Raw genomic sequence first — 13646 nt, 5'->3', positions numbered from 1 at the left:
TGCAGTAATTTTGCGAATTGTCACCAAGGTAGAAGGAAACTCATCAAGTCTTGCCAGGATCTGACTTTTTTTTTTCATTCACTCTCTGAATCAATCTGTGTATCGCCTAATTGATGAGTCAGATCTCAAACATAACGATGTCATCTGTACTGCCTCTGTTTTAAGATCAGAATTTCGTGTCTAACAGTAAGTCACCAAGAAATATTTTATTCTGCACATCATTTCTGGTAGGTGCAGCCACATTTCCTTCACCAGTACTTCACACTGAAATAGGCGAATCTTCTAGGGCAATGTATACTGGTGGAGTGCCATGAATACCATGAAAAGCACAGATCAAATTTCAGCACTTGCTTGCAGTGCCATTTTGGTTGTAAGTAATACAGAGAGCTTTAAAAACAGCTGATATATCTTGATATGCCTTGCACAAGTAGAAGAGTGCTAAGTGACTCGTACTTCTGTAGTATCTTGAGAAAACCTGCCTCAGTAGCTCAACATCAACTTCAAAATGTTCATTTTTGCTCCTATTCAAGTCAATGGGAGAGTTTTTTCCACTGATGTCAGTGGAAGCGGGCTCAGGCTTAGACTGCTATGAAGAGGCTGCATTTGTCAAAGACTCCACAGTGCTAAGTGTAAGCAGACAGAAAACCCCTTTGAAGAACTTTGCATGAGGGTCTCTTTTGTATCTTGAGGGCTAGTATAAAAAAACCTTTAAAATAGTAGTTTCTGGGAAACAGTTTAGTAATAAAAGTGAGTGAACAATACTTTGCTTCCTGAGGCAATTAAAGGATTTAGGAAGTGCTCAACTCTTCTTTCTAATCCTCTCGTAATACAAGAACAAAGGCTTTGTTAAATTATAACACAGTAAATTTACTTTATTCTACATTGCTTAGCCAAGTATAGAAATTCACAAAGGATATGGTTTGTAATAAAAATGAGTGATCACTTATACTAATAGCAGTGATAGTACTAGTGCAATATATGATAGTAATAGTACTGGTTCATATATTGCTGCAAAATGAAAATGCTCGTGTTACTTATCTTATACTTGGACTTCATATTGGTTATCGTAAGGAGCTAGGAAAAAATACTTCATCAGTAAATTCTGCCTGAACAAATGTCCCAGCATCTTTTGAAGGGAGCTGTTTGCCTCTGAATGTCAAGTAGTAGGTACTAGGCATACTAGAAGTGCTGTCTAACTGCTGAGGGCAGTGGACAGCATCAGAAAATTAGTCCAGTCTTCATAAACTGCCATAGCTATGTTGACTCTTCTGTTAAGCTAAGTGAAAGCTTTGCCAGTTTGTAGCATGAGAGACTCTGTCCTCTGTCAACTGTGCAGCATTGAGGGGTACCTTCTAAACCAAGGGAAATTAATGGGTTTGACTAAGTGCAGTCACAATTTGATACGACAAGGGGTAATGGCTTTAAACTGGAAGAGGGTAGATTTAGACTAGATATAAGTAAAGAAGAAATTTTTTGCTGTGAGAGTAGTGAAGAACTGGCACAGGTTACCCTGAGAAGCTGTAAATACCTCAACCCTGGAAGTGTTCAGAGTCTGGCTGAATGTGGCTTTGAGCAACCTGGTATAGTGCAAGGTATCCCTGCCCATGACAGGGGGGTTAGAAGTAGATGGTCTCTAAGGTCCATTCCAACCCAAACCATTCTATGAATTGATCACTGTAGAGACCATAAATTAGGTAACAAGTTCGCTGTGAAAGTGTATAACTTTAACATCAGCTGTGCTCCAAGGAGTTGTTTAGGAGTCTCACATGGAATTACATTTAATTTAAGCGTTTTTCATGTCTTGTCAGAAACCATATGTTTGCAAGATACCGGGCTGCACAAAGCGCTACACAGACCCCAGTTCTCTCCGGAAACATGTGAAGACCGTGCATGGCCCAGAGGCACACGTCACCAAGAAGCAGCGGGGAGATATCCACCCAAGGCCTCTGCCACCAAGAGACCCAGGCAGCCACTCTCAGACTCGGTCACCAGGCCATCAGACTCAGGGTGCGATTGGTGAGCAGAAGGACCTCAGCAACACTACCTCAAAGCGTGAAGAATGCCTCCAAGTGAAAGCGGTCAAGTCAGAAAAACCAATGGTATGCAATACACCGTGCCACTCCCTTTGCCGTTTTTCTTCTTTCAACCAGTTAATAGTCCCTTTATGAAATGCTCAAGCCTGTAAGCTCTAGCTCACAAGGTTAGGTTTTGTGAGGTTTTCTTTTTTGTTTACGTTGTAAAATGTTTTTAAAGCCTAAGAAATAGTGAATAAAAAGATTACATCTAGTCTGTGCAGTATGTGGTATGTGCAGTGTTGGCAACTCTCACAATAATTGTTTCTCTTATAGAGCTCCACCTTTTGGAATAAGCATAGTGTGAGAAAATCACATTTTTCATTTTTAAAAAAGAATTTTTTCCTCTCTTCTGTTTACAGAAGAAGGAAGGCAAATGTGAATCTTGCAGGGTCAAAGCCAGAATAAAAAGAAAACAAACCCAAAAAATCCAAAAGACTAAGATGATAATATTTATGATGATAATTTTTGGAGAACCTGGGGAAGAGTTTATAGGGCTTGAGGTTGTTGGGTCATGGATCAAACTGAAGCAGGATAAATTGGCTTTCTTACACAGCAGGAGGGCAGTTTTGTCTAACATTTGATCTCTGCTGTGATGTGACCCCTTTTGTTAATCTGATACTTAATTTAACCAAATTAACCTACACTAAAGCTGAATTAAGAATGTCTGCAGGTCTCCTCTGGTTTACCTTAACATATTGCACTAAACTGCTGCAAGGACCATATTCCATTTTTTTAGATGCTATCCTAAATTTTTTCCTTTGCCTGCATTTCATGTGCCATCTGCCCTCTTTACAAGGGTTAATGCTCTCAAAGACAGTCACTCCATCCTCTTCTCCATCTGGGTCTACGATTCATCTGTATCCAGCCCTTGGGGAGTACAAATATGAGCCCAAATTCTGCTCATACTGTTAATCACGCTGCAATTCAAAGTGATTACTCATTGAAATATGAGTTACTGCTATGTTGTGCCTAAGGCTTATGCCCAAACTGTTCAGTATTAATCCTGAATTCAGAAACTTCCAAGGGCCCAGAGTTAACTCCTGCTTAACTCTGCCATCTTTGATGATAACTACCTTAGATTGCAAAACCCCTTCCTCTTTTGCTTAGCTAGGTAAATATGTGGCATTTCTGAGGCATGTTGCATATAGACAGTTTTAGCATGAATAAAATTAATGGGAGAGGGTTACTAATGCCGATAGCTTACATGTTATTAAATATTTGTCACTGAAATTTATATTTTAAAAATAATTTTGTATTTCTTGCTTTTCACTGTGTGTATGAATTGAGATATATTTTCTGGTTTTCAACTAATCCAATGTCTTTTCTGTCTAATGCTCTTAAATGTCTTATTCTAACTTCCTAAGGACAGTGGGTAATAAGGTGAGGGCATTTTAACTTTTCTGCTGTTTTTTCTTATTGCAACATTATTTATGTTTTTATTTTAGCCTTCTGCCTGTTGTTCAATCATTCCTTTATTTAATAATGTGCAATCCATCAAGTGCATTCCCAATTGAAATGTCCTGTGAGCATTTTGCAACACTTGACATCTGAAAAATCTGGCTTATATTGGTGAAATGTCTTCAGAAATGTCTTTGTACCCTCCCTTCTAGATGAGACATCCTTTTTTTTTTCTGTATTGCACATCTAGAAATGCATGTTCCCCATAATACAGCTCTTATTTCTGCACCCTACTTCACTGTGATCTTGACATGTGGCTACAAGAACAGGCTTCTGGCCACTATTACTGTTCTGCCATATGGCATGGAGCTATTGTCCAGAAGCACAAACTTTCTTCTGTATAGTGACTGTTATTTCTGTTCTTGTCACCAAATCTGCTTTGGGCTGGATTTGGAAATGAACTTGCTCAGTGTGGCCTCATAAATTCTAAGCATCATCGTTCAAGTTGGAAATAATAAAATGGTTATTGCATCTTAATGGACTCCTCAGGGGCACATGAAGCTACAGTAGTGCCATGAATCTGCGTCTTCATTCACTGATGTTAAAAGTGAGAGCCATCACTGCCGCTTCAGAAATTCTAGCTAGCATTTGTCAGTAAAATGTGCTTAAAAATCACGGGGTGGCAGAAAAAAAATTAAAAAACCCACATCAGAAACTCTAAAAGTTAAATGCTTACATGAAACTGTTCTTGGGAGCAAGATGATACTGCATGCCCCACTGATCTGTGATCACACTGATAGAACCTTACAGTGAGATATTAAGTCTAGAGACTTCTGTCTGTCTTTCTCTATGTTTTGCCTGTCAGTTTGTCAATTTTCCCATTCTTTTACGAGAACTTTATAAAAAGTAAATCTAACCCGTGTTTCCCCACAGCAAGAGTTCTTCTAGAGCAGCAGGGAACACTGTTAAGAAAGAAGACGCTATTGTGGCGGATTAGCAGCCTGTACTATCTACTTAAATTCTTGCATTTAAAATCTTAAATTCTAATGAAACAAAAGATTTGGTTCAGTAGATCATTGCCTTCTTGATTCAGGGCAGAGGTAGTGTAAGTTAGGTATAAGAGGAGATACAAGTTAGGCCTGAGTTCTGCTAGGGTCATGGGATGCTGATAATATGATACAATATTTTTTGCACTGATGCTTTGTCCCTGTTTTATCCCATGCCAACATTTCAGGCCAACCACTGCTCGTAACAATGAGCCTTAAGCCTGGAAAATACTTACATTCTTTAGCCACAAGTCTAATTAAAAGGAAAAAAACCAAATTCCAGTGTCGTTGGAGTCTTGTTTGTTTGTTTGTTTGCAAGCCTAGCAGTGTAAATTAAGACCTTGTAACATGTCTGAATTCTGGTTTGGTTTATTGAGCTGCAACTTGAGTCAGGAACAGCATATACCCAAAGTAGGGTATCTATCCATGTGTGCTCACGAATGACAAGAAATGATAGAAGCAGCTGTGGGAATAACTCAGATAAGTGTCTCATGGAGATACAATGTATGCTATCAGCAAGGTATTAAAGGGGATTTTAGTCTGTGTTTTGCAATGCCATTCACTGCAGTTAAAATCAATATGTAGAAAACTTCTTTAAGAACAACCACTGTTACCATTTAATGCTAAACTTTTCTTTTAGTTTTCTTTGGCTCCATTTAGACCCTCATTTAGTGCAAGTTCTCTGGTTAACAGTTTGCTCAATCCTCACTTTTGTTTGTTTCCTACTTCTCTCCAACAGACATCTCAGCCAAGCCCTGGTGGTCAGTCTACATGCAGCAGCGAACAGTCCCCCATCAGCAACTATTCCAACAATGGGATCGAGCTTACTCTGACTGGTGGTGGTAGTGTAGGAGACCTCAGTGTCATCGATGAAACCCCAATCATGGATTCTACCATTTCCACAGCCACCACAGCACTTGGCTTACAGGCCAGGAGGAATATGACAGGGACCAAATGGATGGAGCAAGTGAAATTAGAAAGGTTGAAACAAGTTAATGGAATGCTTCCAAGACTGAACCCCGTTCCACCTTCCAAAGCCCCGACCTTGCCGCCTCTCATAGGAAATGGTGAGATAAACATAAGAGGAGTGATAACACTTTTTGGCTTTAAATTTCTTGCTTGCTAGGTCAATCTTGCAACCTTGCAAGAGTTGCAGAGCTTAGGAAGCTCATCAGCTGTGGAATAGTTTGTAAATTGATCACTTTCTGTTTATCCCCTGATCGCAAGTCCTGCTACCCGCCCTGAGAGAGGTCTGATAGTCCCAGGTGTTACAGAACAGGGGTTAGCAAGGGAGTCGCACATCACATTTTAAGTATTCCTGTATTCCCTATAGTTAAAAGTTTGGACCCAAGAACATCATAATCCTATGCTGTTTTGAGGCAAGGCAGACAAAATAAATACTGGCCAATTTATTGTACGGAAGTCTTTGCAAGGCACCCTTTGCAGAGAAGTGTTTGGCTTCCCTTTAAGTAACCTGTTCCCATACATAGAAGAAATCATACGTATGCATACTAATGTACATATGCTACTACAGATGCTACTGCTGCAAAGGGCAGATATCCATGAATGGGAGTGAGGCAAGATTGAACTCTGAAGATCCATAGTTGTTTTTTTACAGAGAACTGCCTCTACATTGCCTACAGTATGCCCTTAGGTTTCTACACTCCACCCAGCAGTGACAGCCTGTGTTTTCTGAGACACATTCAATAGAAAGGAGCTATGTAAAATTAAGAAATGTATTCTGTTTACTTAAAAACAGAACAAAACAAAACAAGGAAACCAGCAAAGATGTTTTGCAGTTGTTAGGAGTTATTTCAAGAATATTTCAAGAAGTCTTAGGAATGACCTTGAATAGCCTCCAATTTGTATATTTTGACATTCCATGCAAATGCCTGTTTAATTATATTTTGCCTATAAAAAGCTCCCTTACAAATGTGTCCTTCTGGCACATCAGTCAGCATAGCTGCACTGCAGGCTGGAGCACTCTACTAGCTGATGACAGTTTGTGGCTATGGCCTATAAATTTTGTTCTGGGATTCACACTGAAATGTTGCCCTTGAGTCTCTGAATTAGCTTTTAACCTAAACATACAGTTTTTATCCCTACTTCTTTGAAGAAAGAGCACTGCTATGAATTGCTGTGATGATGCAGGCTCTTCCTCCATACTCCACTTAACTTCTCTACTGGCTGTTTTCTGTACCAGTTTCTGGGTAATGCCCATTTGTTTAACTGTGACTTTTACCTCCAGGTACCCAGTCGAATAGCAGCTGCAGTGTAGGAGGATCCATGACTATTCTGCCAAACAGGAACGAACTTTCAAGTACGGACATCACTGTGTTGAACATGCTGAACAGGAGGGACAGCAATACTAGCACAATCAGTTCAGCCTACCTAAGCAGCCGCAGGTCCTCTGGAATCTCACCTTGCTTCTCTAGCCGGAGGTCCAGCGATGCCTCGCAGGCTGAGGGAAGACCACAGAACGTGAGCGTTGCAGACTCCTATGACCCCATCTCGACAGATGCCTCCCGGCGCTCCAGTGAAGCGAGCCAGTGTGATGACCTGCCAAGTCTTCTCAGCCTCACCCCAGCCCAGCAATACAGGCTGAAAGCTAAATATGCAGCAGCTACTGGTGGACCCCCACCGACTCCACTGCCTAACATGGAGAGGATGAGCCTCAAAACAAGGATGGCACTCTTGGGTGACTGCAGGGAGTCAGGATTATCTCCTCTGCCTCCAGTGAATGCCCCTCGAAGATGTAGTGATGGTGGGGCAAATGGTTACAGCAGGAGGCATTTTCTATCTCAAGATGCTTTAGGAAATGGGACAAGGAGAGCCAGTGATCCAGTAAGAATGGTCTCTGACAACCTCTCTGTCCCTAGAGTCCAGCGTTTCAACAGTCTTAATAGCTTTAACCCTCCTGCTTTGCCTCCATCCGTGGAAAAGCGCAACCTTGTTCTTCAGAACTATACCCGTTCTGAAGGTGGCGTCTTCCGTGGCTTCAACTCCCCCTGTCCTCCGAGCATCAGCGAGAACGTCGCCCTGGAAGCTGCTACAATGGAAGCAGGTGGCAGTCTGAATGATGAGGATCTCCTGCCAGATGACGTGGTTCAGTATCTGAATTCCCAGAACCAGGGCATGTATGACCACCTGTTGAACAATGTCCTAGACAGCAACAAAATGCATCACAGCTCAGTTTTAGGAAACAACAACCCCAGCAACTTTGACCAAGCCTCTCCACCAAGCAGTCAGCAGGGAGGTCCCGAGGCAAATAAGAGCGACTTGCCCATTCAGTGGAATGAAGTAAGCTCAGGAAGTTCTGACTTATCTCCTTCAAAGCTGAAATGCAGTCAGCGGTCAGCAGTGCAGCAGGCTCGGGCCTTCAGACTGTACAACAATATGATGGTGCAGCAGCAGAACCCGGAGAGAGGCAACATGGCCCAGCAGAATGGCTATCAGAACCTGGTGGAGAACAATAGTTCCTACAGTTTACAGCAAAACATGGTTCTTGGGAGCGGAGCCGGTACTTCTTTCAGCATGCAGTCCAATAAGCCTTACAGTGAAAGCATTGGCAGGCAAGCAATGATGTCGGGGCAACAGACAATTCCTGTGGCATGGCATTGCAAGGGCAGAAGCTGAGAGTCAGTAACATGCCAGTGAGCGGAAACCAGCAGAATTTCAGCCATCCCATGGCATCTAGCGATCAAGCCACCAGTATGGCAAATGGGATGCAGAACAGGAATATGATGGAACAGGAATATTTGCAAAACCAACCAACTGGAGACAGTGTTCATTACCAGGGAGTCAATCAATCCGGTCAAATGATGCTAGGGCAGGTTAGTCCTACCTCACAAAGCAGCCTGTATCAAGGACCGCAGAGTTGTCCACCGGTGTCTCACACCATTGGTAGCCAGCCTTCAGCTTTGCCAGTGGCCAAAAGTTACCAGTCATGCTCTAATTACAGCAGCAACAGACGGCAGAACGTATTGAGAAACAACCTGTCACAACAGCAAGGACACATAAATGATGGCAACCAGACGTACAGGGTAAACACCATTAAGATGGAGATGCAAGGTCAATCACAGCAGTTCTGCTCTAACGTGCAGAATTACTCTGGTCAGTTATATGACCAAACCACAGGCTTTAGCCACCAAGCTGTGAAAACAGGTTCTTTCTTTGGTTCGGAAGCTAACTGCCTGCTGCAGGGGATTGCAACTGAAAACTCATCTGAGCTTCTTTCCCCAGGGGCTAACCAAGTGTCAAGCACAGTTGACAGCATTGACAGCAACAGTCTAGAGGGTGTGCAGATTGATTTTGATGCTATCATAGATGATGGGGACCATGTCAGCTTAATTTCAGAAGCCCTGAGCCCAAGTATCATTCAAGATGTCTCCCGCAATTCCTCACGCCTCACCACTCCCCGAGCATCTCTTACATTCCCAGCTATGCCTGTAAGCACAACTAACATGGCTATTGGGGACATGAGCTCTTTATTGACCTCGCTTGCAGAAGAAAGCAAGTTTCTTGCTGTTATGCAATAGACATGAAAAACAAAAAACCCTTAGGAGATAACAGATGAAAAAAAAAAAAAACAGACTCGTATTTTTTAGTTGTGTATGTATTTTAGCAATCTCATCTCACCTAAATGGGATGTGTTTCAAGTATATTCCTTTTATGGAATAAGGACTCTGAAAACCCTAAAGTGTTCTAGGGAGAAACTGTCTTCCATTTCAGTTTTGAATCAGTATTGCTACACCCATTCCCTCCCTTTCTCTCTTTTCTCACTTTCTCTCTCCCTTTTTGAATGTCCGTATGCTTCCTTTTCTTCTTTTGTTTTTTAATTGTAAACCAATGTAAACGTGTGAAGTGCATGTTTTTTGTTTTGGTTTGGTTTATTTTGTAAAAAAAGGTCTGACGAAATGACCTGGCAATTTTCTATTACTCAAACGAATCTAGACCTTGTAAAACTGTTGCAACTTTTCCGCTCTAAACATATAGGCACAAAATAACCAGTCATAATGTGAAGTGAGCAGGCAGTGATGAAATCCTCTCTGGATGCACTGGATACATCACACTGAGGTGGACAGCCAGTTTAGAAATGCACTGCCATGCACCCAGGCTAACTTTAGAGTCATGGAGCACAAGGAAGTTGGGAGGTTCAAGCAAGTAAGAAATCTAAAACCGTCAGCCCTTTGATCCCTAGTGAATGTTTTAAGATTTTTGTAAACATACACACAGATAGATGTCACTACCTTGAATAATGGTATGAGATTGTGTCGTGTTTGACCTATTTCAGAGCAAGGAGAGGACCAGAAAGCTGTTTTTAGTCCAACTCTCATCTTTTGCAGTATTTGATATTCTGTTTTTCAGCCTTCTCTTTTAAATGACTGGATAGTAAAGTTATAGGTGTGTTTGTGACTTGTGTAGTCTGTAATCCTCTCATTGCATACCACATTTGTGGAGATACGATCAGGGTCATATGGTGTATTTCATACAATGGAATAACAAAATAGCAGTATTTCCATACTGGGGCCTTTTTTTAATGCAAATTGTAATTTGCTGAGCCATTGGTTCTTATTCACAGTAACAATTCCTTTGTCAGGAAAAATGTGTTGTACATCCCTTTTAGAACATATGGCTTCATGGATGGTTTAAAATAAGTAAATGTATGTTTTAAAATAAGTAAATGCCCATTGAAAAAACACACAACTACAGCTTCAAAAGCATCATGGTCATGTCATGCAAAAGAAGTAGAAACCAAATGGCTGACCCAGTTCTCAGACTAGCCAAATAAAGCAATTGCAAGCAATCTGATAATCTTACATGTTTTTCCACTGTGTTCAGGTTTTAAAAAATTAAGAAATTTAAACTGTCATTGAAAATTGCAAAGAAACAAGGGGAACAGCAAAAATTAAGAGATCACAGAATATTCTGAGTTGGAAGGGACCCACAGGGATCATCAAGTTCAGCTCCCAAGTAAATGCTATTAGCACCATGCTCTAACCAAAGAAAGACCAAGCCAGTCTCTCTCTCTCGGTGACACCACATTTCAAAACAAACCAGTGGGTCAATGCCCAGGCTCAGTTGCACAAGCAAACAATTGAAACCAATGCACTGTGGTTGTGAAGCTACTCACTGGCAGAGGTGAATGGCATTTGCTCTGTGAGCACTAGCTCTTCCAGCATGTTTTTTGGCTATGCTGGGCTCCATGTCTGCACCCCTGAACACACAGTGCTCCTGGGTAAACAGGCTGGGGTGGGAAATAGAGTCACAAGACCAAGGTTTATGCTTACTCCTAGAAGCTGTGTGTAGGTCCAGCCCTTGCAGACTTCTTAGTTAAATCCTGATAGTAAAGTGCAGCTATGGGATGTAAATGGTTCAGGTACTTACAGTCATAGATTTGATGTCTGTAAGGAGCTGGTATTAATTTTAGACATACAGTGGGAAGAGGGAGTGTGGTCGATTTTGAAATACAGATAAACTTTAGCCCAGTGAATATTAGAAATAGCACCAGAAGGTGATTTCTATAGGCTATAAAGCCATAGCACTTTTTTTCAACTGTAAAAAAAACCCATGAAATACCAGCTGATTCAGGTCATGGCATTTGAGGAAATGTGTAGGAATGGAACCTCTGTGAAGCTGTCAGATAACACTGATCTGTTAACAGCTGTTAGAGTCAGAGGACAAAGCTGTAAATCAGTAGGAAAACACAGAAATCCAGTGCTCGGGCCACATTTGGGCTTATCACAGCATATACCAAGTGATTTGCACTGTGAGCTGGAATGTCAGAAATCAAGACAAATGTAAATATCTTACACCTTTTGTCATCAGCCAGCTCCTGTCTTTCTCTGAATCTTTAGCCAGCATTTCTTTCTCCCCATCTTATGGATGCATATGCCCCCATTCTGCACTTTACCCTTTGCCAGTTCCCCTTCCAGCCTCCCTGCCCTTAACTAACTATCACAGCCCGGTTGCAGTGGTCCCTGAGCTGCAAGGGCAATTGGGCACAGTTCACCATGGCAAATGATGGGTTTGCTGTTGCAGCATGACAGAGCTGCTCCCTGTTGTGCTCTCATTGCACAGAGGCAGCCCTTTAGAGACCTGCTGCCTGTACACAACCCCTGTCCCTGCCTTGCTGCTGGGGTATGAAAGGATGCATGAAGGGCTGTGCTGGACATGTTTCAGATGCTTCCTGGTAACCAATCACTGGCTGTTTATTAAGCCATCAATTACATGTTTATAAACAATTTCAACAAGGAGACTTATGACCAGCTTGGGAGTAGGTGGCTTGGGAGAGAATCCTTTTATTGTTATAGAGCCAATACATTTAAAAAAAAAAATAACCATCCCCAACTATTTTTTTAAACTCAATTTTCCAGTTCATAATTGTATTTGCTGGTGCAATTGATGCTGGGAAGCTATTAACAGATGTGATCCATCAGAATTTAGAAGGAGCCATTCATATTGCTCAAGGCTAAAAGGGACTGTTTGAGTAGCTAATTTGCCTTCCTGGATTTGACAAACCTTTGTCACTCACTTACCCCTGTCTTGGGCCAACAGTGTGTCTTGGCAGAAATCACATGCTCCAGAAAGGCGTCTCATTTGATTTGGCAGAGGTGAAGAACCAGAGACTCCACCGTGTCCCTGGGGAGTTTGTACAAATGGTTTATCATTTTCACCATTAAGCGTATGTTCCACTTTTGTTCATGTGTCTCTTTTCAGTATTTAGTATTTTCTCATACTTTTCTGGTTTATGCTGAAAGAACCCATTTTGGTACCTGTGAGGGTAGCAATACATCATAGCTCAGCTATTTTGGGCTTTGGTTCTGTGTTGATGAGGTAGACTGGTCTCTCTGAGCATGGGTCTGTTATGCTGGACACCAGCTTTCACTTGTCAGCCTCCTCCTCAGCATGTGGCAGTCTGGGGAAAGTCCCACCAGCATTGGTGGGACATGTTTACTGGTACCCTTCTACAACTACTCTTCCAGTTACAGAGTCAAAGCTTGCTTTTGTTTATCTGGCACATCAGTTGAATTCTGCCATAGCTGTTGGAAACCCACTGTTCTTCCTAGTGGTCTAGAAAATGCACAAAATATCATGAACTTCCTTTTTTTAAAGCATTGCAGCCTGAGTCTAAAATCACCTTGCTTCTAATGGCTCTGAGAGGCTCTTCCATATTCACTACTTTTGGCCTTGGGAGCATCAGTAACATTTAGCCTGCCTGAAATTTCAGGCAGTTTTACATTCCATGAAGTGGAAGTCGCCAGTGAGAGTTTATCCGTCAGTTACACCCAGGTGAAGGAAAAGTGTGTTTGCAGGGAAGTCAGTGAGCTTCCTCAGGGGCTTTGCTGGTGAGTGGAATGGCCCCATACATGCACCTGACAGATGATGCTTTTCTCTCCTTGGAGAATGGCCCCAAATGGTTCGTGCATTAAGATACTGGCTGGCTGCTCATTTCCAGTCATTGCTTCCCCCCCTGCCTCGATGAAATGGCTGGTCGGCTCACCCACGCCTATTCCGCAATGGCTCATCCTTATGAACAGCAGTGTTTATATTCTCGCAATATATGTGCCTTATTTTGCGTTGACCCTGCAAAACAGAGGGACCAGGATGTGTTGCCAAATTTTCCTGATGAGGCTGTACTTGCCGTTCAGTTAATAGCACATACCACTGTCGATAGTCTAAAACGTCTTGTAAACCTCTGGTATTCACGTGTTATTGTCCTTGGATTGGTGGAATGTCTCCTATGGAACAGTCACTGTTGTCAGTCCTGCAGATGTGTAAGATAAAAATGTGTTCTTTTTTTTTTTTTCCAATTTTTAAAAATTTTTTTTTATAAAGCTTGTAATCCTTTTTTAAGAAAAAAAAAAGAAAAAAGAAAAGAGAATGTGTAAATACATTTATGTATGGTAGGAATAGTGTTCAGCTGTAACAGGCCTTAGTGGTCTTCATTTGATAAACCTGCAGTTATGATCTGATGTTTCTCAAGCCTTAGGTTGATCTGAAGGGTCTGTAGCACTGTGTACATATGAACTGTACTTCTGCTTTCAGAACCACTTAGTTTTTTTGTAACAAAGAAAAAAATGTTTCTTACAATGTCAATAAAAACAAAAGCCTTTGTACTTAAGTT

The 13646-nt window shown here is 41.7% G+C and overlaps 2 protein-coding genes across 2 annotated transcripts in view; both read left to right on the top strand.

The window, feature by feature from the left end:
* The window catches only part of GLI3 (GLI family zinc finger 3), a 192396-nt gene extending 178753 nt beyond the window's left edge, over positions 1-13643 (top strand). The window contains 4 exon segments of the mRNA XM_050330191.1: positions 1809-2099; positions 5259-5586; positions 6768-8102; positions 8105-13643. Of these exon segments, the coding sequence (XP_050186148.1) occupies positions 1809-2099; positions 5259-5586; positions 6768-8102; positions 8105-9057 (2907 nt within the window). The 3' untranslated portion in view covers positions 9058-13643.
* Positions 1-13646, top strand: part of EGFR (epidermal growth factor receptor) — a 1326436-nt gene that overhangs the window by 1216314 nt on the left and 96476 nt on the right. The window lies entirely within an intron of this gene.

The sequence above is a fragment of the Myiozetetes cayanensis genome, unplaced genomic scaffold, assembly GCF_022539395.1.
Source record: "Myiozetetes cayanensis isolate MyiCay16 unplaced genomic scaffold, myiCay2020 scf1, whole genome shotgun sequence".
NCBI classification, from domain to species: Eukaryota; Metazoa; Chordata; class Aves; order Passeriformes; family Tyrannidae; genus Myiozetetes; species Myiozetetes cayanensis.
This window is presented reverse-complemented; position numbering and strand designations above follow the sequence as displayed.